We start from the raw sequence: 21,480 nt of genomic DNA, 5'->3' as shown, positions 1-21,480 counted from the left end.
ACAGAATGCACAGTGAACTAAGACCTGCCTAAATGTTACCAATGGTGATACTTTGATTATCTTACTCTCAATTGTGATGAGACATGTAAGCCCATATTTTCTATTAGAAGGCAGCTATGCAAAGCTGTGATTTCTTCTCTCTGTGCATATTTGGATCATGTTTATCTTTATATCCTATAATCCAGGCAAAATTACATTCTCATCTTCCAAATCTGTGTCCAAATCCTCATTAGTTTTGGGACTTGACTTAATGCAGTAATTAATGACTGTAACATAAGCGCCCACATCAGAATTAAGCAATGAGGCTTCAGAGAAGTGCTGGAAAATGCCATGGAAACCACGATTCCCTTCTTCCTAGGGCAAGCAAGGTTGGGAGGGTGGGAGGTGCTGGCATGCATATATGCCGGTGGCTTCAGCAGGAGCTGAGCTAAGTGGTGCAGAAGGGGCACTTTTGGACAGTGGTCCTCAAAAAAGATGCATCTGAAGGTAGAAGCATTAAAGTCTAGAAAGTGTGTTCTGTACATGACAGACTCTCTTAAAGTGCTGGAAAGCTCTGCTGAGCTCCTGATTGGGTTCAGAAAGACACATACACTCAAGGGCATAATACTGGTTCAAACACAACAGAGTAAGGATTTTACCCTTGTTTGAAGGAAAAAAAGGGGGTTATGCAATGAAATACATGGCAGGTGGCATGACCACTTTTCCTTGACTGTTTGCCTTGATTGGACTAGCAATAGCAACCAGTAGGTTTTTCTCCATTTGGAGGTGACTTTCCACTGCATTAACATTCATTAGAGTTTGCTCTGAAGGTGATGGTGCAAAGAACAGAATACCAAGAAGGTAGCTTAGGGCATCAGGAGAGCCACACCTCCTTCCATCATTTACTGTATCCCCTAGGCTCAAAGACCAGCCTCTCTAACGCCATCAGTTTATTATTCTGAGTTTCGGTTTCCTTACTATAAAATGAGATTGAACCAGGAGATGAGATCAAGTCTGAGGCTCCTTCTAGCTCCGTCATAAGTCTCTAATAAGTCTCAAAATGATCTCCTCTTTCCCAAACCGCAAAATTCCTTCTGGATGAGGAAATAAGAGTGGGTCCTTCATGTCCCTTAGGGTTTGGGAGCCAGCAAGAGGGGATTCTGAATTGTAAGGTGCCTATCTCAAACTACTTTGGGATCTTTGAACCGTTTCCTCCCAAACTGAACATCTGAGGAGAGGAACTGATTTTGGAGTGGGGTAGGGAAGGTTGGACTACCTGTTGTTTAAGAGGCAGCCTTATACTCAACATATAGTTTACACCGTGACAAATACTTAACACTGAGCTCCCTATTGAGAAATTTCCCAATCGCAGATTAGATCATTTGTACCCTCTGATTCAACCAGCAGGAGCACCCATGAGATATTATTTTAGAATGTGTTCATGAATTATGGGTTTATATACTTTCAAACAACTATAAAAGATGGTTGGCTAGGATAATTATTAACTGGATATATAAGACTAAAGGAAATCACCCGGTAGCTTGGAGCCAACAGAGTTCGAGGGCTAGTCTGCCATTATTAATCACCTGACTTTTCCTGTGGCAGGAAGCCAAAGGAAATTCAGAGGTCCTGGTGAACGTGCTCAACTTATGTTGACGTGTGCTTCTGCCTGGTCCACAGTGCTGCTTTTCAAAGGCTCCCTGGATGGCATTAATCCCCAAATAAACACAAATAATATCACCATGGCTCTTATGAAACGCATGAATTACTTTAGTGCATTCTCATAGCACATAATTCAAAGGAAAGACACTCCATTTTAAAATGGGAAAAAATCGTCTATCCTCAAAGCTCAACAGTCTTTCCAATAAGTCTATCCTTGCTCGTGGCATCTAAAATTACAAACCAACATCTGATACAACATTTATCACCGTACAGTCATTGAAAGACAATTAAGGACATATATAATTATGTGAAGTTCTACAACGTGACACACACTCAGGGCAAGGCCGTCCCATATGGGATTGATCATCCCTTTCCAAGGACAACAGAACAAATGTTTATTCGATGTTTCATTTTAGTGGGGATATTTTGCTAAATATGAATAGTTAGATGAAAGAAAGCAACAAGTGAGCTAAGAGATTAAAGACAACACTAAGGGGGTGGGGCAGATGTCAGTTCTGAAGTTCAGGAGGACTTGGGTTCAAATCCAGTCTTACTAAGTGACCATGAGAAGTCACTTAATTTTTCTTTGATCTGCAGTTTTTCTCAGTCCCCGATAAATGTTCAGTGAATGTCATAATCACCCTGGGTTGGCTGTAGAATAAGGGGAGGGGAGTGGCGAGACAGTTCTCCCCATTCTTCCTAATCCGTACACACGGACATTTCCTTACTCAGTACCTGTTACACTCAGGCTCCACTCTCCTTCCATGAGTCCCAAGCAGATGACTACTCTCTGTGCCTTGGGTTTCCTTCCTTTGGGAGGTATATCGCTCCTAGCAGAAGTGACAGTTGCATCTTTTTTCAGCTAAGGGCTTGGGCCCCCTCTTCAGCTGCTTGTTAAGAGTCAACTAAGGAATTGTGCTTGGTTTCAAAGTGTTATCTAATCAAGAATGGACCATCCTACCATCTGACCAAGACTCCGTTCTTTCTCTCTCCAACCTTTGCCACCAGAAACAGTGGCCAGCAAGTCTCCGCCAGTTACCACAGCAGAAGTCTTAGTGCAGCAAAATACCAGCAAAGTAACACAATTTTGCTCTCAGCTGTCTGCAGATGAAAAGTTACTTTGGTTTTCTTAAAACCATATCTGCAGTTCACAAGCACTTGTTCTTTTTCTCTTTCACCAAAAGTAAAATAATCCCAAATAAAACACTGCTATACAGTGCTATTCCCTCTTTTTTCACCTCAGTGTCACCATTAAATAGCTGTGAACTGAGGCAATAGAGTGACTGTGGACAAGTCAGTTGTCATTATTTTAATGTGCAGGCTAATAACATTTTATCTTCATGAATATTTGGTTGTATAAATAAATACTAGCTGTGAAATGACTGAAATTTAAAATGTAACTAAACTGTGGGCAGAATTGGTTATATGACTCTTTGATAATTTGAGCTCTTCTTTCTGATGGTGTTCCATTTAGCCCTCTCCCATTCACCACCTTCAAACCATTTCGTTCAGGAAATATCAAAACATTTGGAAAAGTTTTAGCTGCAGATTTATCAGTCGCTCTCCAAGTTGAATCCAATCCATATTTGGACTTAATTAACATGGGCCCACCATATGCGTGCACATTTTCTGAAGGGACCAGGCACAGATGGGAGCAGATATTGTATTTCTGTCCTTCCCAGCTAGTAGTGCTCAATGCATATGGGTATTTTCTGTGATGCCTTTATAATGTTTGGTAAACATGGACCTTCCTAGTCAGCCACTGGCATTTTAGTCAGGGGACAGGAGTAGAACAGCTGATGAACCAGCAGTGTTGCCATTCATCTCCTGAAAATCCCAAGGTCAACATGGAAAAACAGGTTTTATATTTATTTGGAATTAACTAAGGGGATAGAGTCTAACTGCACGGCTTACGACCAACCTGGGGTTTACTTTCAGCCCTAGACAATACTGAAAAAATGATTTCTCCCTGGTGTCCTAGCCACGGGGTTCTGAGCCCTGTTATCCACCTAGGTTCATCCTTCTGTTTGATACTCTCAGTATCAAAGTCTGCCCTGAGGGATATGGGTAGGGAACCTGAGAATCTATCAACTCATATAGACAAAGGAGGAAATGACTAACGGTACTTAAGACACCATACTCTCCCTAGATTTGCATCTTAATAGCCATGGAAGCCTTTAGCTAAATGTCTATTAGCTCATTATACTTGGCAGCCAAGAATTTTCAACTTTTACTTATATAAAAAAGCACAGCCACATTTCATGCCTTGCCTGCCTAGCCAAGCTTGGACCAATTACTTTTGTCCTCTGTGGATAAAGATCCTTTCGCGGGTACCTTGATTTGATTCAGGATCATCAAATGATTATTGCAAGTCATGCTTCCCTGACAGACCCAAAGGGCCCTCTCGGGATCTAGGTCTGGAAGGGCAGATTATCTGCTCTACCCGATCAGTGTGAGCGCTTATTTAGGCCCCAAGGGAGTAATGAAAAGCCTTTTACTTGATTTAGTTCAACTATGTCTGATTTACATAATCTGGAAGGATTCTTTAAATGAGAATTTGAAAACAACTTTAAAAAGTTGAATAATAAATGCAGAACTATTGGGATAGACTCCACTGAAAGAATATATGTATGTACACACACACCTATAGACACATATATATTAATATCTCAGTAATGTTAAACTACGACCTCCTTCAAGAGAGAAACTTATTTCAAGTGTCTGTTAAGTATGATGCTCAATAAATGCTTGCCAAGAATTGCTAAATGGATGTAGTAGGTTACAGCCCAGGTGGAGTTCTGTTTAACACGAATCCCTCCTCACTAAAGACCTGGAGCTGGTCTTCCTCCACGCTCTGACCTCCTCCCTGCTCAGTACCAGGAGCTTTTGTAAATTTTTAGTTGGGGTCCATGCAGTGAATGTTGCAGCCACCACCCCAATTTCCTTTGAAATTTCTCGGCGGCTGGTTTTTCTAGTCAGAGACCAGAGACAGCGCCCTGAGTAGAGTTCCACTGTCCACCTTTGCACACTCGTGTGTGTTAATGAGCATCTCGTCTGGGTTCCTCTCTGCTGTACCTTCCACCCCTCTTAGCAGCGTTCCCAGTTTTCTAGCCACACCCACCATATTCTTGGCGCCAGTGAACTGACCTTGTTATTACTGCCTTGACCTTAGCAGCATGCCACTCCATGGTGACTGAGGCTCGTGATTAAGCCCCCTTGGCTCACTACCCCCGGTCCAATCACTTAGAAGCCTACTTGGGCCTCACTGGCCGGACCTGGTTTCAAGTAGAAAGTCATATTTTCCAAAGACAGTGCTAGAGCTACTGAAAAATCACAGCCCCCTTTCTCAATCCCTTCCTATTTCCCTTTCAAATTTTTCTCCTTTTAGTCCATCACAGGGACAGTACATAAAAGTCCTCCCTTGGGACATGCTGAAGTAGAGCTTCTTAAAATGTGCTCCACAAGACCAGCATCAGTTTACCTGAGCTGCTTCTCAGGAGGGCCTGAGAACCTGCATTCCTACCAAGCCCTTCGGATGACACTTACGCCCACCAGAATTCGAAACCCATGGTGCTAAAGGAGATCTCGATCAGACAACCAGCCTGGTGGGGTCTTTTAATCCAATGACTCCTCTAACTCTTCCCTCCCTCTCCCCATATGTGTGAGTTGTATAAATGATGCACATCTGGGACTTTCCTGGTGGTCCAGTGCTTAAGACTTTGCCTTCTAATGTAGGGGTGCAGGTTCGATCCCTGGTTGGGGAGCTAAGATCCCACACGCCTCGTGGCCAAAAAACCAAAACATAGAACAGAAGCAATATTGTAACAAATTCAATAAAGACTTTAAAACATGGTCCACGTCAAAAAAATCTTTAAAAAAAATAAATAAGTGATGCACATTTAACTTGACTTCTAACTTGCTCCACGATAATTTCACTTAAGGTCTAGGTAGGTTAGGAGGACACTCTTGTTCAATACATGATGCATCCTGTCAAATCTCCCTGACATTAGAATGTCACATGGTTTAGAGATTTCCAGGTACACCTGAGAGGAAAGGGTCAACAGACCTACATTGTACAGTAAGGCTGTCCTAATGTTCTTGGAGAAAGAGTGGACAGCATTCTAGGATGTTGGATGACAAAGCCCTATGGGGGCAACAAATATCTCACCTATATACCCAGACTACCAGAAAGTTCCAATTTTAAGAAGCATTATTATTTGGACTTAAGGCTTTCATCATATTCAAGAGTGGAAATTCACCTATAAGAGGAAATCTTCATGCTGGTCACCGTCACTTACAGTTTAGAATCATAGAAATTTTGAGCAGGATGGGGTCGTGGGTGAGGAATGAGGCCCAGAGATTTAGTTAAGGTCAAATTGCTCTTTCTCTGTAAGTCTGGTCCACCACCCAGGTCCCTGGATCCCCAGTCAATGGTGCTTCTCCTCTGTGAGGTGGCCAGGAGAGGCTGGAGGAGTTTTTAAAAGGAAAAGTCATGGGAAGCCTAGATGCCTGCAGAAAAAATGAAAGGTCTACAACCTATTCTGCTAGCTTCACAGACAAAAGAGGATGATAACAGATTCTTTTTCTAAGGAGGAAATGTAGTAGAGTGGAAAATAATAAATAAACTTTGACATCAATTAAAGTTGGGTTCAAATCTAACTTTGGTTGCTTACTGGTTTTGTGACTTTGGGAAAACGGCTTAACCTGTCTGAGCTCCAATGTGCTTACCTCAAAGACAGAGAATGCTGTGTGCCTCGTGGGATGGTACTCCATGACTGCAAAATAATGAGAGCACCTGACCTACAGCAGGTGCTCAGAGAATGATTATCAATACTATTGACATCACTTGAATTTTTATCTTTCCTTATTAAGTATTCTGATCCTAAAAGAACACCACAGGTTCTATCCCCTCTGATATTTCTGTATACTGCTAGGGTTTGCAGTGTGCTACACAGAGTGTGCTAAGCATGGTCTCTGACAGAGGAACAGCAGCAATATACCTGAGACTCTTGCTTTTCCTGAAACACAGAAGCATCCCCTTACCCTTCCTTTCCAAACAAGACAGACTACTATAACCGTCAGAATTCACTCTCTCAAAAGAGGATGCTGGCAATCTTTGCTTTAAGCAGGAAGATCCCTAATGACAATTTGTAATTCCACCTGAAAATTCGTTTTCTCTTCAAGTGGCTTTTTTTCCCTCAAGAATCTTTTGCTGGGAATGGACTTCCACTTCTAATACTGAATGCCTTATGAACAAGTAGTTGCTTTGTGAGTCAAGGAACCTCCTGTCCGCCATGACGTTATAAAGTTAAGTGATTAGTTCGCATGCTTCTAGCAATAGGAGAACAGTCCTGGCCGTGGACCCAGCTACCTGAGCAAGGCTCAAGGACAGGTGGACAGGGCTTCCGGGCTTTCTTTCAGCTTGATTTGCCTTATCTCTAGTTCCCACTAGAAATGCTAGCAACTTACAGAAAGGGCCAGGCCAGCTTTCTGGCTTCTTTTGCCAGTCCGGGAATTTGGCAACACCCCGTGGGCTCAGAGGACCCTTCTTCTCTTCTAGATCCTCTGTCTTTTCCCATTTCTGCTGAATAAAAGCCTTAAGTTCTCCCACAGAGCTTGAGGACGAAGATTCATTCATTTGCTCAACAAATGTTTACTGAATACCTCATCTGTTGAAGGCATTATTTTAGATGGTGAAAAAGAGAGAGTTGTAGCCTTTGTGGTTCTTGCATAAGGGAAGAACCTTGCGTAGGAGAGAAATAAGTAAATTTAAAAATATATTTGATTTAAAAAAGTATAACATTAACTCAGTTTACAATGTCTGCATCTATCATTCTTTTAAACTTTAAATAAGGTATAAACCCAAGAGCTGGTTTGATGGCAAGGTGAACTGAATAGGAGAGTAGTAAGGAAGGCGAGGGAGATTTGGGTGGAAGCTGACTTCCTGTGCTTTGTCTTATCCTTTTGCCTTTAAAATCAAAATGTTCACTCAGCCTTCTTACTCTCTATAAAGAAGTAGGGCCTCTATAAGGGAACTTTATTCCTTCCTTTGTGCAAACAGGAGCAGGGGCGCCCTGAATGCATGCATGTCGCCACAGTGACAGTGGGAGATGCGCGACAATACTTCAGGGAATGAGTTCTTTAAGAAAAGTCAAATGGAAGATGGGTGGCCTCAGCTCACCGCCTTCACACGCAATGGCCTTAATATTTTAGATGGTGAGGAAGAGGAGAGCAAATCTGACATGCTGTAGGCAGTGTCTGCTAGCAAAAAATCTGACTTTCAATAAAAATACTTAATTCTGTGAGACACCCCCCAAAAAAGATGGAGAGCCAGAGTAAAGGGGATAAAAATAGTTCACATTTTAGTATATGTTGTATGTGTCAGTATTATTTGGTGCAATTTCTGCATCTCTGTACAAAATAATATCGTCTCGTTCTTTCCCCAAAACTCATGTTTTTAAATTAAAAGATAGCTTTTAAATAAAGCAGTGGTGGTTACTTTTGAAGGTTCTTGACTGAGAAGAGAGCACATGGGAATGTTCTGGGGTGATGGGAATATTCTAAGTCTGGTCTGGGTGCTTGTTAAACAGGTGGGTATAGATGCAAAAAGGTATCACGCTGTAACTTAAGATTTGTGTATTTTTACTGTGTTTAATATATGCTTCAATGAAAAGGAAAAAAATAAGTAAAAGGCAAGTCTGAGTTTTAGGCCTGCGGATGTGTGGTACACTAGACATCATAAATTATGGGCTCTGTTGGCCATGAAAGAACTGATTAGATCTTTCCAATCGCTTCCCATTTGCTCAGCGGATGACGTGATTTAGCAAAGTGGGGAGCTGTTAACTTGCCTCCTTGTTATTGGCACCCATTGAGTTCCCATACAAAACCTACCTAGAAAGGAAATTAGAAAAATAAATAAGGAAGAAGGGAAATACCCACTGAGTTCTCAGCTGAGACAAAATTCAGAGAGTTTCATGCTCATTGGGAATTTCTCTCAGTGGGGTTTTCCATGGCTGTTAATAGTTTTGACCCCAAGAATTCTGGGTCCCTATAGGATTGTTAGATCTGCCACAAAAGCAGAAATATCATGTCTGAAGCCTCTTCCCCCTAAATAAATGTGAAAAGTTCACAGAAGAATTGTATTCAGCAAACCTATGATTAAGAATACTAAAATTGCGTTGTTTCCAATAGCAAACAAAATACAACTGAATTTCCTGTTGCATGTTTTTAAGCTGTGTTCATTTTTGCTATTATTATTTTCTAATTTCTCAAAAGTAAACTTTTCAAAATCATAATGAAATTTCCAGGTTTTCTAGTTTTGATTCACTTAAACTATACACATGCCCTCTGATTATTTTTATATGATGGACATATTTTTGTTTGATGTAAGTATTTCCTCTTTAAAAAAATAGAAAAGAATAAATAGATTCTTACTGTGTTAGTAACAGTTTTAAACCCACAGACCCTTTTGAGATTCCCCTCCCTTAATAAAGTGTCAAATTTAAAAAAATTTTTGATTACTAGAGATTTTCATTTTGATTCTTTTACTCTTCCCTTACTTTAAAGAGTTCATGGCATTGATCTCAATAAAATAAAATCTCAAAAAAAAGTCTTTATGCTGGGAAGAAATGTAAATATCTTTAACTATATTTATACTGCTATCTCTAAATGAACTCCACAACTGACAAAAATTATTTTTCCTGTCTAAAATGTTATTTTAACTCAGATGTTTAGAACCCAAAACTATTGTCTTTCTTTTAGAAACATGGTATTTGTGTTCTCAGAATAGCTCAGAGAACGTAGGTAATTTATTTAGCAATGAAATATTGTATGTTTGTGGCAAAATTTTAATAATAATAATATAATTATAATATAGCAAAACATTATTGAATAAAACATAATTTAATAATTTTACCCTTCAGCTATTGTTTAAAGAAAGGCATGTTTAATTACATAAAGACGGACATCTTAGAATAGCCTACACTTGTCAATATAGATAATGCAGAATGAACAGAGTAAAAAAGAAATATGAATCATCCCACCAACCAGAACTATCTACTCTTAATATAGTGTTGTGTTTACTTCCAATATTGAAAACATATTTACATAATTGAGATTATACTGCACTGTTTTGTATCTTGTTTTTCCCAGTCGCTGTTGTATTTTGATGATTTTGAAGATTGTCAGCATGGATTCTTTGTCTAACCTCACTTCAAATCCCAAATCTTTTCTTTCTTTAAAGTAACTGGGCCACTCTTTTTTTAATTTTGTCTTGGCTTGTATAGAAGATATAACATGAAGCTGAGAAAGGAAAGAGAAGGGAACCAGGAGGGAAGAGCATGACAGAAAGGGAGAGTTTAGGTAATGGTGTAAAAGTCAGAGGGGTCTATGGATAGAAAAGATGTTTGAGAGAAAATGAACAGAAGTTGGAGCAGTGAACTTCAGAATAACATGGATTCTAGCATTAGAGCTAAATGGCAATGAGCATCATTCGGTCCTACCCCATCATTTGGTGAGGATGCGTGTTTATTGAATTTAAGGTCTTGCTTTGGGGACAGAGACAGTTGCAGGCAGTACTTGAAAGGGAACACAGGTCTGCTGATTCTCAACCTTAATTTCCTCCCTTGAATCTCTGAGGTATAGAAAAACTGAAGAGCAAGAGGTGTGTACCATTTCCTTGAGGACTAAAAAAGGAAATAGTAGAAAAGAGGTGGTGGCTTAATCAATGTCCTGATAAAAGACTTGATCAGAGCTGGCTGGAGCTTGGAAAGTTAAGGAAAGGGGGAGCACAGTAGTCCCCCCAGGGTGCAGAGAGGAGAAGACTATGTATTTATACAAGCCACCATCCTCAGATGGTTTTGTTTTTTTTAGATCAAGGATTACCCGCTCCAGATTTGTCAAAATTCTAGAATGAATGCTACAATGTACAACTGACCTATCCATGTAGTTAGCAAATGAAAAGATATTGAAGTTTTTGCCCACCTGATGGAAGGAGAACGAATACTTATCACAATCAATAATGCTTATCACATCATTTATTGTCCTTGAAGCAAAGCCCACCTGTCCAATTCTAAAGCAGTATAAACTTTACGCCTTTTGGACATCAGTGTGTGTAAGAAGAGCCCACGGTTCTTGTTACACTATTTCTCAGTGCTCTTCTCGATTCTAGAATAAGCGTGAGACCAGTGCCACTGGGGAGATGAGACTCAGAGGCTGGAAGATGGGAAATGGAGAGTAAGGGGTTACAGCGAAATTGTACAGTATTTTAAAACTTTACCAATGACTACTGTTCATTTGAAAATTAGAAAGCATTGTCCTGAGTGAGAGCCGAGACTTCATTACTTGAATCACTGTCACTCTGCTTAATGCAAAATGTGTTTTTGGTTTGCTTCTCAAGAACCAGACCTCAAAAATTAAAAACTTGTTTTAAAAATTTGTTTTCTCTGCTAAGGCTCACCTTGACCTTATCCTGTCCCATGGACTTGAAGAATTTTCCAATGGATGTCCAGACGTGTACAATGCAGCTGGAGAGTTGTAAGTCACTACTACTGAAATAACCACCTGCTTGTTTTAACCAATGACCTGGTTCTTTCAACGTGTCATTAAGGAGAAAAAACCCGTAAGACTCATTCTCTACCTACTTAACAACTCCCGAGGTCCTTAAGGGAAGGACAAGCAAAAGTGAATGTGTGTGCATGTCTTATATCCAATAGAGAGAAGACCATGTTTCAAGGTAAAATGCCAAATAACTTGCCCTTCCTCAAAAAATGAGCCTGATTTAGTAAGCTTTTCTTTGAAATGAAAATGTCTCCTGGGAAAATTAAGATTATTAGTCATTTAACCTCTATAATGAATCACATTCTAGTCAGAAAATTGTATCTCCTTCTATCTCATGCTTGTATAGACCTTCACCCCAAAGGAATTTTGGCAGGAAGGGCTAATTGATTTGAGGACAAGATGCAGGGGCCTTAGCCAGAGGAGGAAACAAAAATGAGGGGCATGAGATGATAAGGAATAAAGGCATCTCCCTTAGATGGGCAATGGATATTCAAAGGCCTGGTGAAGGGAATAGGAAAACGCTACTACTTTTCCCCTTTATGTCATGGTCCTGACGCCGCTGAAATCTTTGACATGTGCTGTAAGTTGCTGATGCCTCCAGGTAATGGGATTTTTAGACAGGAGACATGAAGTGTTTTCTGGCTTGCTCTGTCAGTTCCTCTGTTTGTAAAATGCAGAGAATAATAAGTGCTACTGACCTACAGGGATGTTAGGAGATCTAATGAGGCAGGGGCAAGAAAATACTTTTAACTTCTTGGTTTAGAAAAATAACAAATGTAAAAAGACATATCAACTATTATTAAAAGAGGCGGTGACAGGGTTTCCTTCTGATCATTTAAAATCACTGTAGACTTCCCCTGAAACTTCCTACAGAAATAAACAAAATAATGAAGCATCTTTGTTTGAAGAATTTGTCAGGAATAAAATGAGAATTTCTGGTTTACAATAGGCTTTATGTATTCATATTTTCCCTATCGTCCCTTCTCTTGAGAAGACAGTTAAGAAAAACTTTTTCCTACATAATGATTCCTTCTTCGTGACTTCTCTACTGCTCCCAACTCTCCCCTGACTCAACCCAACACTTAGTTTCTCTATAAAACAGCAACCATAGCTGTCATCTGAGGCTCCTCCAAGGCTTAAAAACTCCAATTAGTAAATATGCTTGGCCCTTGCAGGACCTAGAAGTAATGAAATGAAAGAAGCAGTGATGTGTTTACCACTGACTTTGACTGTGAAGGGTGGGAATTGCTCTTTACTTTTCTACCCTCATATCACGTCCTCCTTCCCCACATCTTTACCTCTTCTGTTTGCCCCCACCTGGGGTTTCCGGGTGGCTGACAGGGACTATTATTGTAGTGGTCAGCAAGAAGCTGACCAGACAAGAATAGGGGTGTTTGGCAAGCTTCTGGTATTTGGTGGAGATACTCAAGAAGGGCTCATGCAGCACTGATGTGGAAGAGATAGGGTTGGCCATTCTCTCTGTGGACCATCAATGCTTACACGAAGTCCCCTTTGTGATTCCTTGCTTGTTCTTATTTTCTGGCTTTGAATGGAAAAGGTGGCCCAAAGAAAGAGGAAAGTAGATTCCAATTAGCTTTGCCATTGATTTCTGGGTAGCTTTGGTGAGACACTACCTTGCAGTAAACAAGAATAAGAATCTATAAACTTAATAAACTTGCTGAGGTTACTGGCCAGCCAAAACCTCACATAATAACCTTGTCCTCCTCAATCTCCTTTTAGAGTTCCAATATCACAAATAAAGGAAGAAGGGGGAGAACTGATGCCTGAAAAAAGAGTAGCCTTCATTTCCGGGGTGTAAAAAACCCAGAAGCCCTTGACATAATGACCTAGTTAGCAGGAGCTTGGAGACTAAGTGCTAACTTCGGTTTACTAAACTGGTAACAGTCTTACTCTGGATGGTTCAAAAGTCATATAACAATATGACTTTATATAACAGAGCATCTGTTTTACTTCATATTAATCATTGTGATGTGTGGGCCCCTTTAGCAAGACACCAGCACAAATGAATATGCTTGACTTGCATATCCCACAGCTTCCTCTTAGGTTACCTGCCTATAGCCTTCCCCGCTTGCTAAAGTAACTGAGGATTGACCATAATGACTTGAACATAAACTTTCTCAAAACAAAGCTAATAGACCCTAGGAGAGGGGCCAAGTTTGCAATGGAAATATTTTAAGCAGGTCTGTGATAAATCCATTCTCTTTTTTTTTTAAAAAAAAAAAGGAATGCTTTTCATTTGAAATACTAAGACTGGTGCCGTGAACTGCATTGTCTTAATGGATATCCACAGACACAGCTCTTTAAAGTAAAGACAATCTTCAAAGGATTTTTGTTTGTTTACTTGTTTGTTCTTCAGAAACATTTAGTGGATAGAGCGGGCAGAAGAAAAATGGACTTTATAAGTTCCATTCTCCCATTACACAGAAAAAAAAATCATTCAGAAATAGCTTGTTGTCTTCCATTTCTTTGGCTCCAATGACATGTAGTTGTCATGATGATTGCAGCTCTTTTATTAAAAAATGCTCTTGAATTGATCGAGCATATGTCGCTTTAGATAATGTCCTTGTTTGTTTCTTTACGTGGCTAGACTTTCAAGCTTTCTTGGAAAGATGCATCCAATTTTTTACTATGATTTGTTTACTCCAGTTGGGTACACGATGAATGACCTGATATTTGAGTGGTTAAGTGATGGTCCAGTTCAAGTTGCTGAAGGATTGACACTGCCTCAGTTCATTCTGAAAGAAGAGAAGGAGCTCGGCTACTGCACAAAGCACTACAACACTGGTAAGTTTCCTTTGAGCTGCTAAACCCAAGCGGGCTCCATCTGCCGCTTGGAGTATATATCCCATCACCTTAATTGCCGCATATTCACCAAGAAAGTGGAGCTATGAGGCACGGTCCTGGGCTTGGGTCAAAATGACCTCAACACATAAGATGCCTATATCCTTTCGAACAGGTCAGGGAGCCCAACAGATAATTTTTCCAAGAGAGAGAGAAGGAAAGAGATTTGGGGATCTTTTGCTGCTCTCTTGCTGACCATCTACTATCAAATGAGTCTGAGGAAAAGTGCATGAGACCTTGTAAATGGTGCAGGAAGTGTATGAATTCTCGCCCATTCCCAGCATCCATTCTTGACGTTAGCTCCTCGGGTCAATTTGCACTCTCTGCCTTAGTGGAAGACACAAATAATAACATAGGTCTTTGCAAACCCAGAAATACAGCTGTTGTACTCTCCAGTCCTATAGACAGCGCGCATGAAAATCAGCTTGCGGGGAGTCAGCTGGCTCTAAAGTCATGCATTGTCTGTGGTGCTGACAGACACATGGGTCAGGGGGAGAATGTGAGGTAGTAGCAACAAGTGGGCATCTGTTGTTCCCCGGAAGATTATGCCCGCCGAGTAAAGTTGATAGCCTTTCCTATGAACGTCCTCGTCTGTGATGCCACACAGCTGATCAAGGAGAGGCAGTCGAGACATGATGGTTTGTTCAGTGACTGCTCTGGTCCATGAACACTTGTTCCAGAAGTCAACAGTGCTTCCTATGAAATAACTAAAACCGGACTCTAAGGTGTCCTTCCTGGCCAAGAAGAACCTAACCCTACCTCACAATTTGTGTGAGCTAAGCCGAATTACCTTCTGTGTTTCTAACTCCAAGCCAATTAAAGAGGAAGGAAAGTGGGAAGGGGCAGGAACATCTGTCTCTTAATAGTAGGTTACAAGTTTTAATATCTTTATATGCACTCTATTTTATAGGCAATGCAACACTGTAAACAGATTCTAGGAATATTCTAAATGACCTCAAGCAATTATCCAGGAGGTTATGACATTTTTACAGTGACTAGATTATATTCATGGTTTCTACAAATGTATATTTTTCTTTTGCTATTGGTAACACAAAGATAGATACACAATTATCCAAATCCTTTAGGAGCTCCATGTGAACTTTACTACTTAGGAAGGAATGGTTTCAACTATTTCATATTATATGTTATATATTATATGCTGTGTAGTATATGCTATACATATATGTTGTAGGTTATATGTTATATCCTATATATTACATACTATAACCCCCACAAAACATGAATGTTTTCTTTCCAATGGATAGTCTAGAAAATTCTGAAGCTCTGTCTAAATAATCAGGCTGCAACAAGCACAGATTTGAAAATTAAATCTGCCACATGGTTTTGGTCCAGTGACTCTTTAGATCACTCATTCTCACACTGTCATTTCCATTACGGGTTGAGTTGGAAAAGAGTTGAATTGGGTGTGTAGTGTCAGCGTTTTGTGCGATCTTTCAAATCCATCGTTAATGCTCCTTTTTAATAAAAATAAAGTGGGAGGCTGGAATGGGAAAGATAAATTCAAATTGGATTTTAAATCATCACTTCCTGTTTCCAGGAAAGTTTACCTGCATCGAGGTTAAGTTTCACCTGGAACGCCAGATGGGATATTACTTGATCCAGATGTATATACCCAGTCTGTTGATAGTCATTTTGTCCTGGGTCTCTTTTTGGATAAACATGGATGCAGCCCCTGCCAGAGTTGCACTGGGCATCACGACAGTCTTAACGATGACCACCCAGAGTTCAGGCTCCAGGGCATCTCTGCCAAAGGTAAGAAATCTCCTCACTTGACAACAAGTGACCTGAGAGGTTTGTCAAAGGTCTTACGGGCTGGAGAATTCTGTGAAGACAGAAATGTTTGCTACCCTGCGGCACTGTTGGAGATGCAAATGCAGTAAGAAGAGAATGGAAAGCTGAGTTTGAGAGTTAGAGCTCTGAGGACACGGGGGATCTTCATAATCAGATCAATTAGGGGAAAGGAGATTCAGGGTTGAGAGACAAGAGGAATGAGTGGAGGCAGAAACATGTCTCAGGAATTCTAAGAAGCCCTCGAGTACTTTTGACCTCATATTGTTTATGAGGCACGAAGCTTGCAGGAACTGGAGTAAGACTGATGCAACTTACGTTGTATTGTCAAGCAGTTACTGGGGAGGCTATTGCGATTCACGTGCTCAGTGAAGTCATTTACAGTAATAGAAGAGTGACTTAAGCTCCTGCAAATTTACAGAAAAGCCATATGCGATGAGTATGCATAAGAAATAAAGGTGCAGTATGAGGGTGCATCAAATCAGACACATGGGTGTTCGCTATGCCTTAATTTACCTTCATGGCTAATAACACTACTATTTTAAGCGACACAGTTACCTAGAGAACAGTGGACTCACTGAAGATGCTGAAAATTCTGGCTACTGTGGCAGGTTGACAGAGAAGTGTGGAGTGGATATTGGGGACAGAAGGACATTTTGTAGCACCCTGAATAAGAAATCATAATGGCTACATAATCTCTTTTTATGTAAGAGCGGCCCTCTGCATTTGTAAATATTGCTTAAGCAAGTAATGATAAATGTTCTGCTTGTGAAATGCCCCAGCACCCCAAAATGTGCCTATGTGTATTTCCCCCTTTCACTGAGTACATTGAGCCATTAGCCTCAATTTTCCAGGAATCTGAGTTCAATTAGTATTCAGTATACACTGTCTCATACTGGTTTAGCAGTCCCTCCAAAACTCAGTTCCAGAAAGTAACTGAGATGTAATCCCCTATCTTGGCTGGCTTGGGCTTATGTTCAGTTGTGCTGCAACTGACATGACGAGAAATGTTATATAATGCTCCACATTACCTCCTATGTTGGAAGATAAGATGACGTACAGAAGAGGCCTTTGGCTATAATGGAGTGGGGTTGAACAGTGGGTTGAATAGTTATACAAATTTTTCAAGTTCCATGCCTCCAAAGATAAACATTAGATTTTGTATGCTAATAGAGAAAGGAATAGATCTGTCTCCGATACTTTTTTACTTTCTAGAATAACAAATAGTACGAAATACGTGTGTCATATTTCTGTTGCAATACAGATGTCAAAAATGGTAACAGCTTTTTTTTTCTGCTACATAATCACAAATCAATATTACCTAATACAAACTCTAATCCCCTCTGTACCTCCTTCCAAACAGGTTCATTTGATTATATCCCGTTATTTATTAGCTACTGCCATCACTGTAATGCCATGACATTAAACACTAGGACACACAAATATATTTTACATTTTACTAGACAGCTAAAGTACTGGCGGCACACTGCAAGCAGATAATGTGAAAACATAAGACATTTAGCCTCCAACTACTCATTGCTGCCAAAAGAATAGTCATTTATTTTCAAAATGAGAGCTTGAGGTTTTTTACAAATTTGTTATTCATTCTTATTAGCCATTGTGATTTTACATGGTCAAAACTATTGTTAAAAAGGAGACCAATCAAGACGGTAGAATAGGAAGACATGGAAGTCACCTCCCCCCATGAACACATCAAAAATATATCTACATGTGGAACAGTTCTCATTGAAAACTAACTGGAAACTGGCAGAAAGACTCCTGTACAACCAAGGCTATAAGAAAGATATATATGGAATTGGGCAGGAAGGGAAGAAAAGCAATCAGGTCAGGACCTATGCCCCTGGGAGGGGACTCAGAGGAAAAGGGAGAACACATGAACAGACGCCTGCCTTGGGGAGTGAGCAGTGAGAACCACAATTGGAAGCCCCAGTCCTGGCATCCTACACAGGGAAGACAAGCCCCCTTGGCTGCTGGAAGGACCACTGGGACTAACAGGAGGGCTGGGGGAAGCCTGGACCCCGCTCCTGAGGAACATGCATGTGCACGAGGGCCTGTGCTCTGGCTTGCTCCTGGGGCAGGGCAGAGAGGGTGGTGAGAGGACTGCTCCAGCGGCTGCCAAGTCTCCCACAACTGCCTCGGTGCACGCTCCAGCAAAGCTTACCCCACGTCGCCGTGTGGTATGGAATCTAGGGCTGCCACGACCAGAGAAAAAAATTTGGTTGTGGGATGCAGAGATGACCCAGTCCCAGGGCAGAGCCTGGGTGAGGCGGCAGTAGCCAGTGTTGGCGCTTACTCAAACGTCATATCAGAAGCAGCCCAGAACTCTGATGATGTCCACTCCACCACAGCTTACCCTAATACACAAAGAGAGTCCACACCGGCCCCGCCTGCCCTGCAGTGCAGCTCCACAAAAGCGCAGGGATGGCAGAGACTGGGGGAAGTGATTAGCAGTGAGGGACAAAGGGGACTTGGACCCGAGGCTGCATCTGAGCAGATCGAGGGAAGTAACTGCTGGCACCTGTACTGGCAGCACATTGGAGACAGCTCAGACATCTGTCTGTGGCAAAAATGAGCCGAGACTCCACACGGGCCTCCCTTGCCTCAGCAATACCCAGCTCTGGGGCAAAGGTCCCAGTGCTAGAAAAGGGGAAAGCAGACACTTAAAGGGAACAGAGCCAGATCAAGCCCAACCCTCAGGGTTTCTACTCCAGCAACATGGAGGGCAGTGATGGCCACTGAGCAGAAGGGAAGTCCCACCCCACACCCAGCTACAACTCTAGCCCCTCCATCTTCAGCCTCATGTCCTACCAAGGTGATAGCTAACAGCACATCCTGAGGAAAGACCTGGCTTATGTCCATATCAAATCTGCTCTCCCACCAAAGGCATTAGGCACATACAGTCTATAATATGAACACCCCTTCCAGACTGGAATAGATAACTGTTTCATTTAAATCCATAGAGGCAAAGAAAGTTAAGCAAACTAATAAGGCAGAGGAGCTACTCTCAGCTGAAACAGCAAGAGAAAACCACTGAAAATACATAATTAAACAGAAATAAATAACTTACCAGATAAAGAATTCAAAGCATTGCTAGTAAGAATGTTAATTGAACTAGGGAAAAGAATAGATGAACAGAGTGAGAATGTTAACAAGGAACAAGAAAATATTTTAAAAACCCCAATCAGAAATAGTGAATTCAATAACTGAAATAAAAAACACAGGAGAAGGAATGAATAGCAGACTAAGTGACACAGAAGAACACATAAGTGATCTCGAAAATAGAGTAATGGAAACCACCCAATCAGAAAAGCAAAAAGAAAAACAAATTTAAAAAAATGACAACAGTTTATGAGATCTCTGACATAACATTAAGTGTACCAATATTCAAATTATAGGGGCCCCAGAAGAAGAGAGAGAGAAGGGAATTGAAAATGTATTTGAGAAAATTATGGCTAAAGACTTCCCAAACCAGTGAAAAAGGAAACAAATGTCCAGGTACAGGAAGCACAGAGGGTCCCAAACAGTATAAACCCAGACAGACATATCATAATTAAAATGGTAAAGCTTAAAGATAAAGAGAATTTTAAAGGCAGCAAGATAAAAACAGAGCCATATACAAGGGAACCCCCATAAGGCTATCAGCTGATTGTTCTGCAGAAAGTCTGCAGGTCAGAAGGGAGTGGCATGATATATTCAAAGTGCTGAAAGGGAAAAACCTGCAACCCAGGATACTACCCAGCAAGACTGTCATTTAGAATCCAAGAAGAGGTAAAAACTTCTTGGAAAAGCAATAACTAAAAGAGTTCATCAATACTAAACCTACCATAAAGGAAATGTTAAAGGGTCTTCTCTAAGTGGAAAAAAGTAAGAATCTGTAGGAAATGGAAAATCCGAAAAGGAAAGGCAAATATATACTAAGGACTAAGGATCTACCACTTAAATAAGCCAGTACAAATATTAAAAGACAAAAAATTGTAAAAGCAACTATAACTACAATAAACAGCTAAGGGATAAACATGAAGATGTAAAATATGACATTAAAAACACAAAAGTTTCAGGAGGGGTGTAAAAAAATGTATATCTTTTATGAATGGAGAAAGAAGATGTGGCACATATATACAATGGAATATTAGCCATAAAAAGAAACGAAATTGAACTATTTGTACTGAGGTAGTTGGACCTAGAGTCTGTCATACAGAGTGAAGTAAGTCAGAAAGAGTAAAACAAATACCATATGCTAACACATATATATGGAATCTAAAAAAAAAAAAAAAAGGTCTGATGAACCTAGGGGCAGGACGGGAATAAAGATGCAGATGAACAGAATGGACTTGAGGATATGGGGAGGGGGAAGGCTAAGCTGGGATGAAGTGAGAGAGTAACATTGACATATATACACTACCAAACGTAAAATAGATAGCTAGTGGGAAGCAGTCGCATAGCACAGGGAGATCAGCTCAGTGCTTTGTGACCACCTAGAGGGGTGGGATAGGGAGGGTGGGAGGGAGGGAGACGCAAGAGGGAGGGGATATGGGGATATATGTATACATATAGCTGGTTCACTTTGTTATACAGCAGAAACTCACACAATATTGTAAAGCAATTATACGCCAGTAAAAATGTTTTAAAAATGTAGATCTTTTAAAATGTGTTTGAACATAAATGACTATCAGTTTAAAACAAGTAGATATAGTTACAGGTCAACATATATGAACCCCATGACAACCACAAATCGAAAACCTGCAATAGATACACAAAAACTAAAAAGAAAGGCACATGAGCATACAAAAGAATATCATCAAACTACAGGGGAAGAAACAAAAAGAAGAAGAAATGAACAGAGAAAAACTATAAAAACAACCAGAAAACAAGTAATAAAATGGCAATCAGTTCATACCTATCAATAATTACCCTAAACATGAATAGACTAAATGCTTCAATCAAAAGACATAGGGTGGGGACTTCCCTGGTGGTGAGGTGGTTGAGAATCCGCCTGCCAATGCAGGGGACACAGCTTCCAGCCCTGGTCCGGGAAGATCCCACACGCTGCGAAGCAACTAAGCCTGTGCACCACAACTACTGAGCCTGCACTCTAGAGCCCGCGAGCCACAACTACTGAGCCCATGTGCTGCAACTACTGAAGCCCGTGCACCTACAGCCCATGCTCCGCAACAAGAGAAGCCACCACAATGAGAAGCCTGTGCACTGCAACAAAGAGTAGCCCTCAGTTGTTGCAACTAGAGAAAGCCCGCGCACAGCAATGAAGACCCAACACAGCCAAAAATAAATTAAAAAACAAATTTATAAATAAAAAAGACATAGCGTGGCTGATTGTATTAAAAAAAAAAAGACCTATCTATATGCTGCCTACAAGACTCACTTCAGAACTAAAGACACAGACTGAAAGAGAGGGAATGGGAAAGGATATTTCATGCAAATGGAAATGGCAAGAAAGCAGGGGGTAGCAATACTCATACCAGACAAAACAGACTTTAAAACAAAGGCTGTGACAAAAGGTAAAGAAGGGCATTATATAATGATAAAGGGATCAATACAAGAAGAAGATATCACACACATTAACATATACGC

The 21,480-nt window shown here is 40.6% G+C and overlaps 1 protein-coding gene across 3 annotated transcripts in view; it reads left to right on the top strand.

Annotated features, from left to right (window-relative positions):
* The window catches only part of GLRA2 (glycine receptor alpha 2), a 195,360-nt gene that overhangs the window by 57,021 nt on the left and 116,859 nt on the right, over nt 1-21,480 (top strand). For all 3 annotated transcript variants that reach the window (XM_060137824.1, XM_060137825.1, XM_060137826.1), the window contains exons 5-7: nt 11,093-11,175; nt 13,867-14,004; nt 15,620-15,834. In XM_060137824.1, the coding sequence (XP_059993807.1) occupies nt 11,093-11,175; nt 13,867-14,004; nt 15,620-15,834 (436 nt within the window). The remainder of the gene's footprint in view (nt 1-11,092; nt 11,176-13,866; nt 14,005-15,619; nt 15,835-21,480) is intronic.

This window comes from Lagenorhynchus albirostris, chromosome X (genome assembly GCF_949774975.1).
Source record: "Lagenorhynchus albirostris chromosome X, mLagAlb1.1, whole genome shotgun sequence".
Classification (NCBI taxonomy): Eukaryota; Metazoa; Chordata; class Mammalia; order Artiodactyla; family Delphinidae; genus Lagenorhynchus; species Lagenorhynchus albirostris.
Note: the sequence above shows the minus strand (reverse complement) of the source record. Positions and strands in the feature narration are given on the sequence as shown.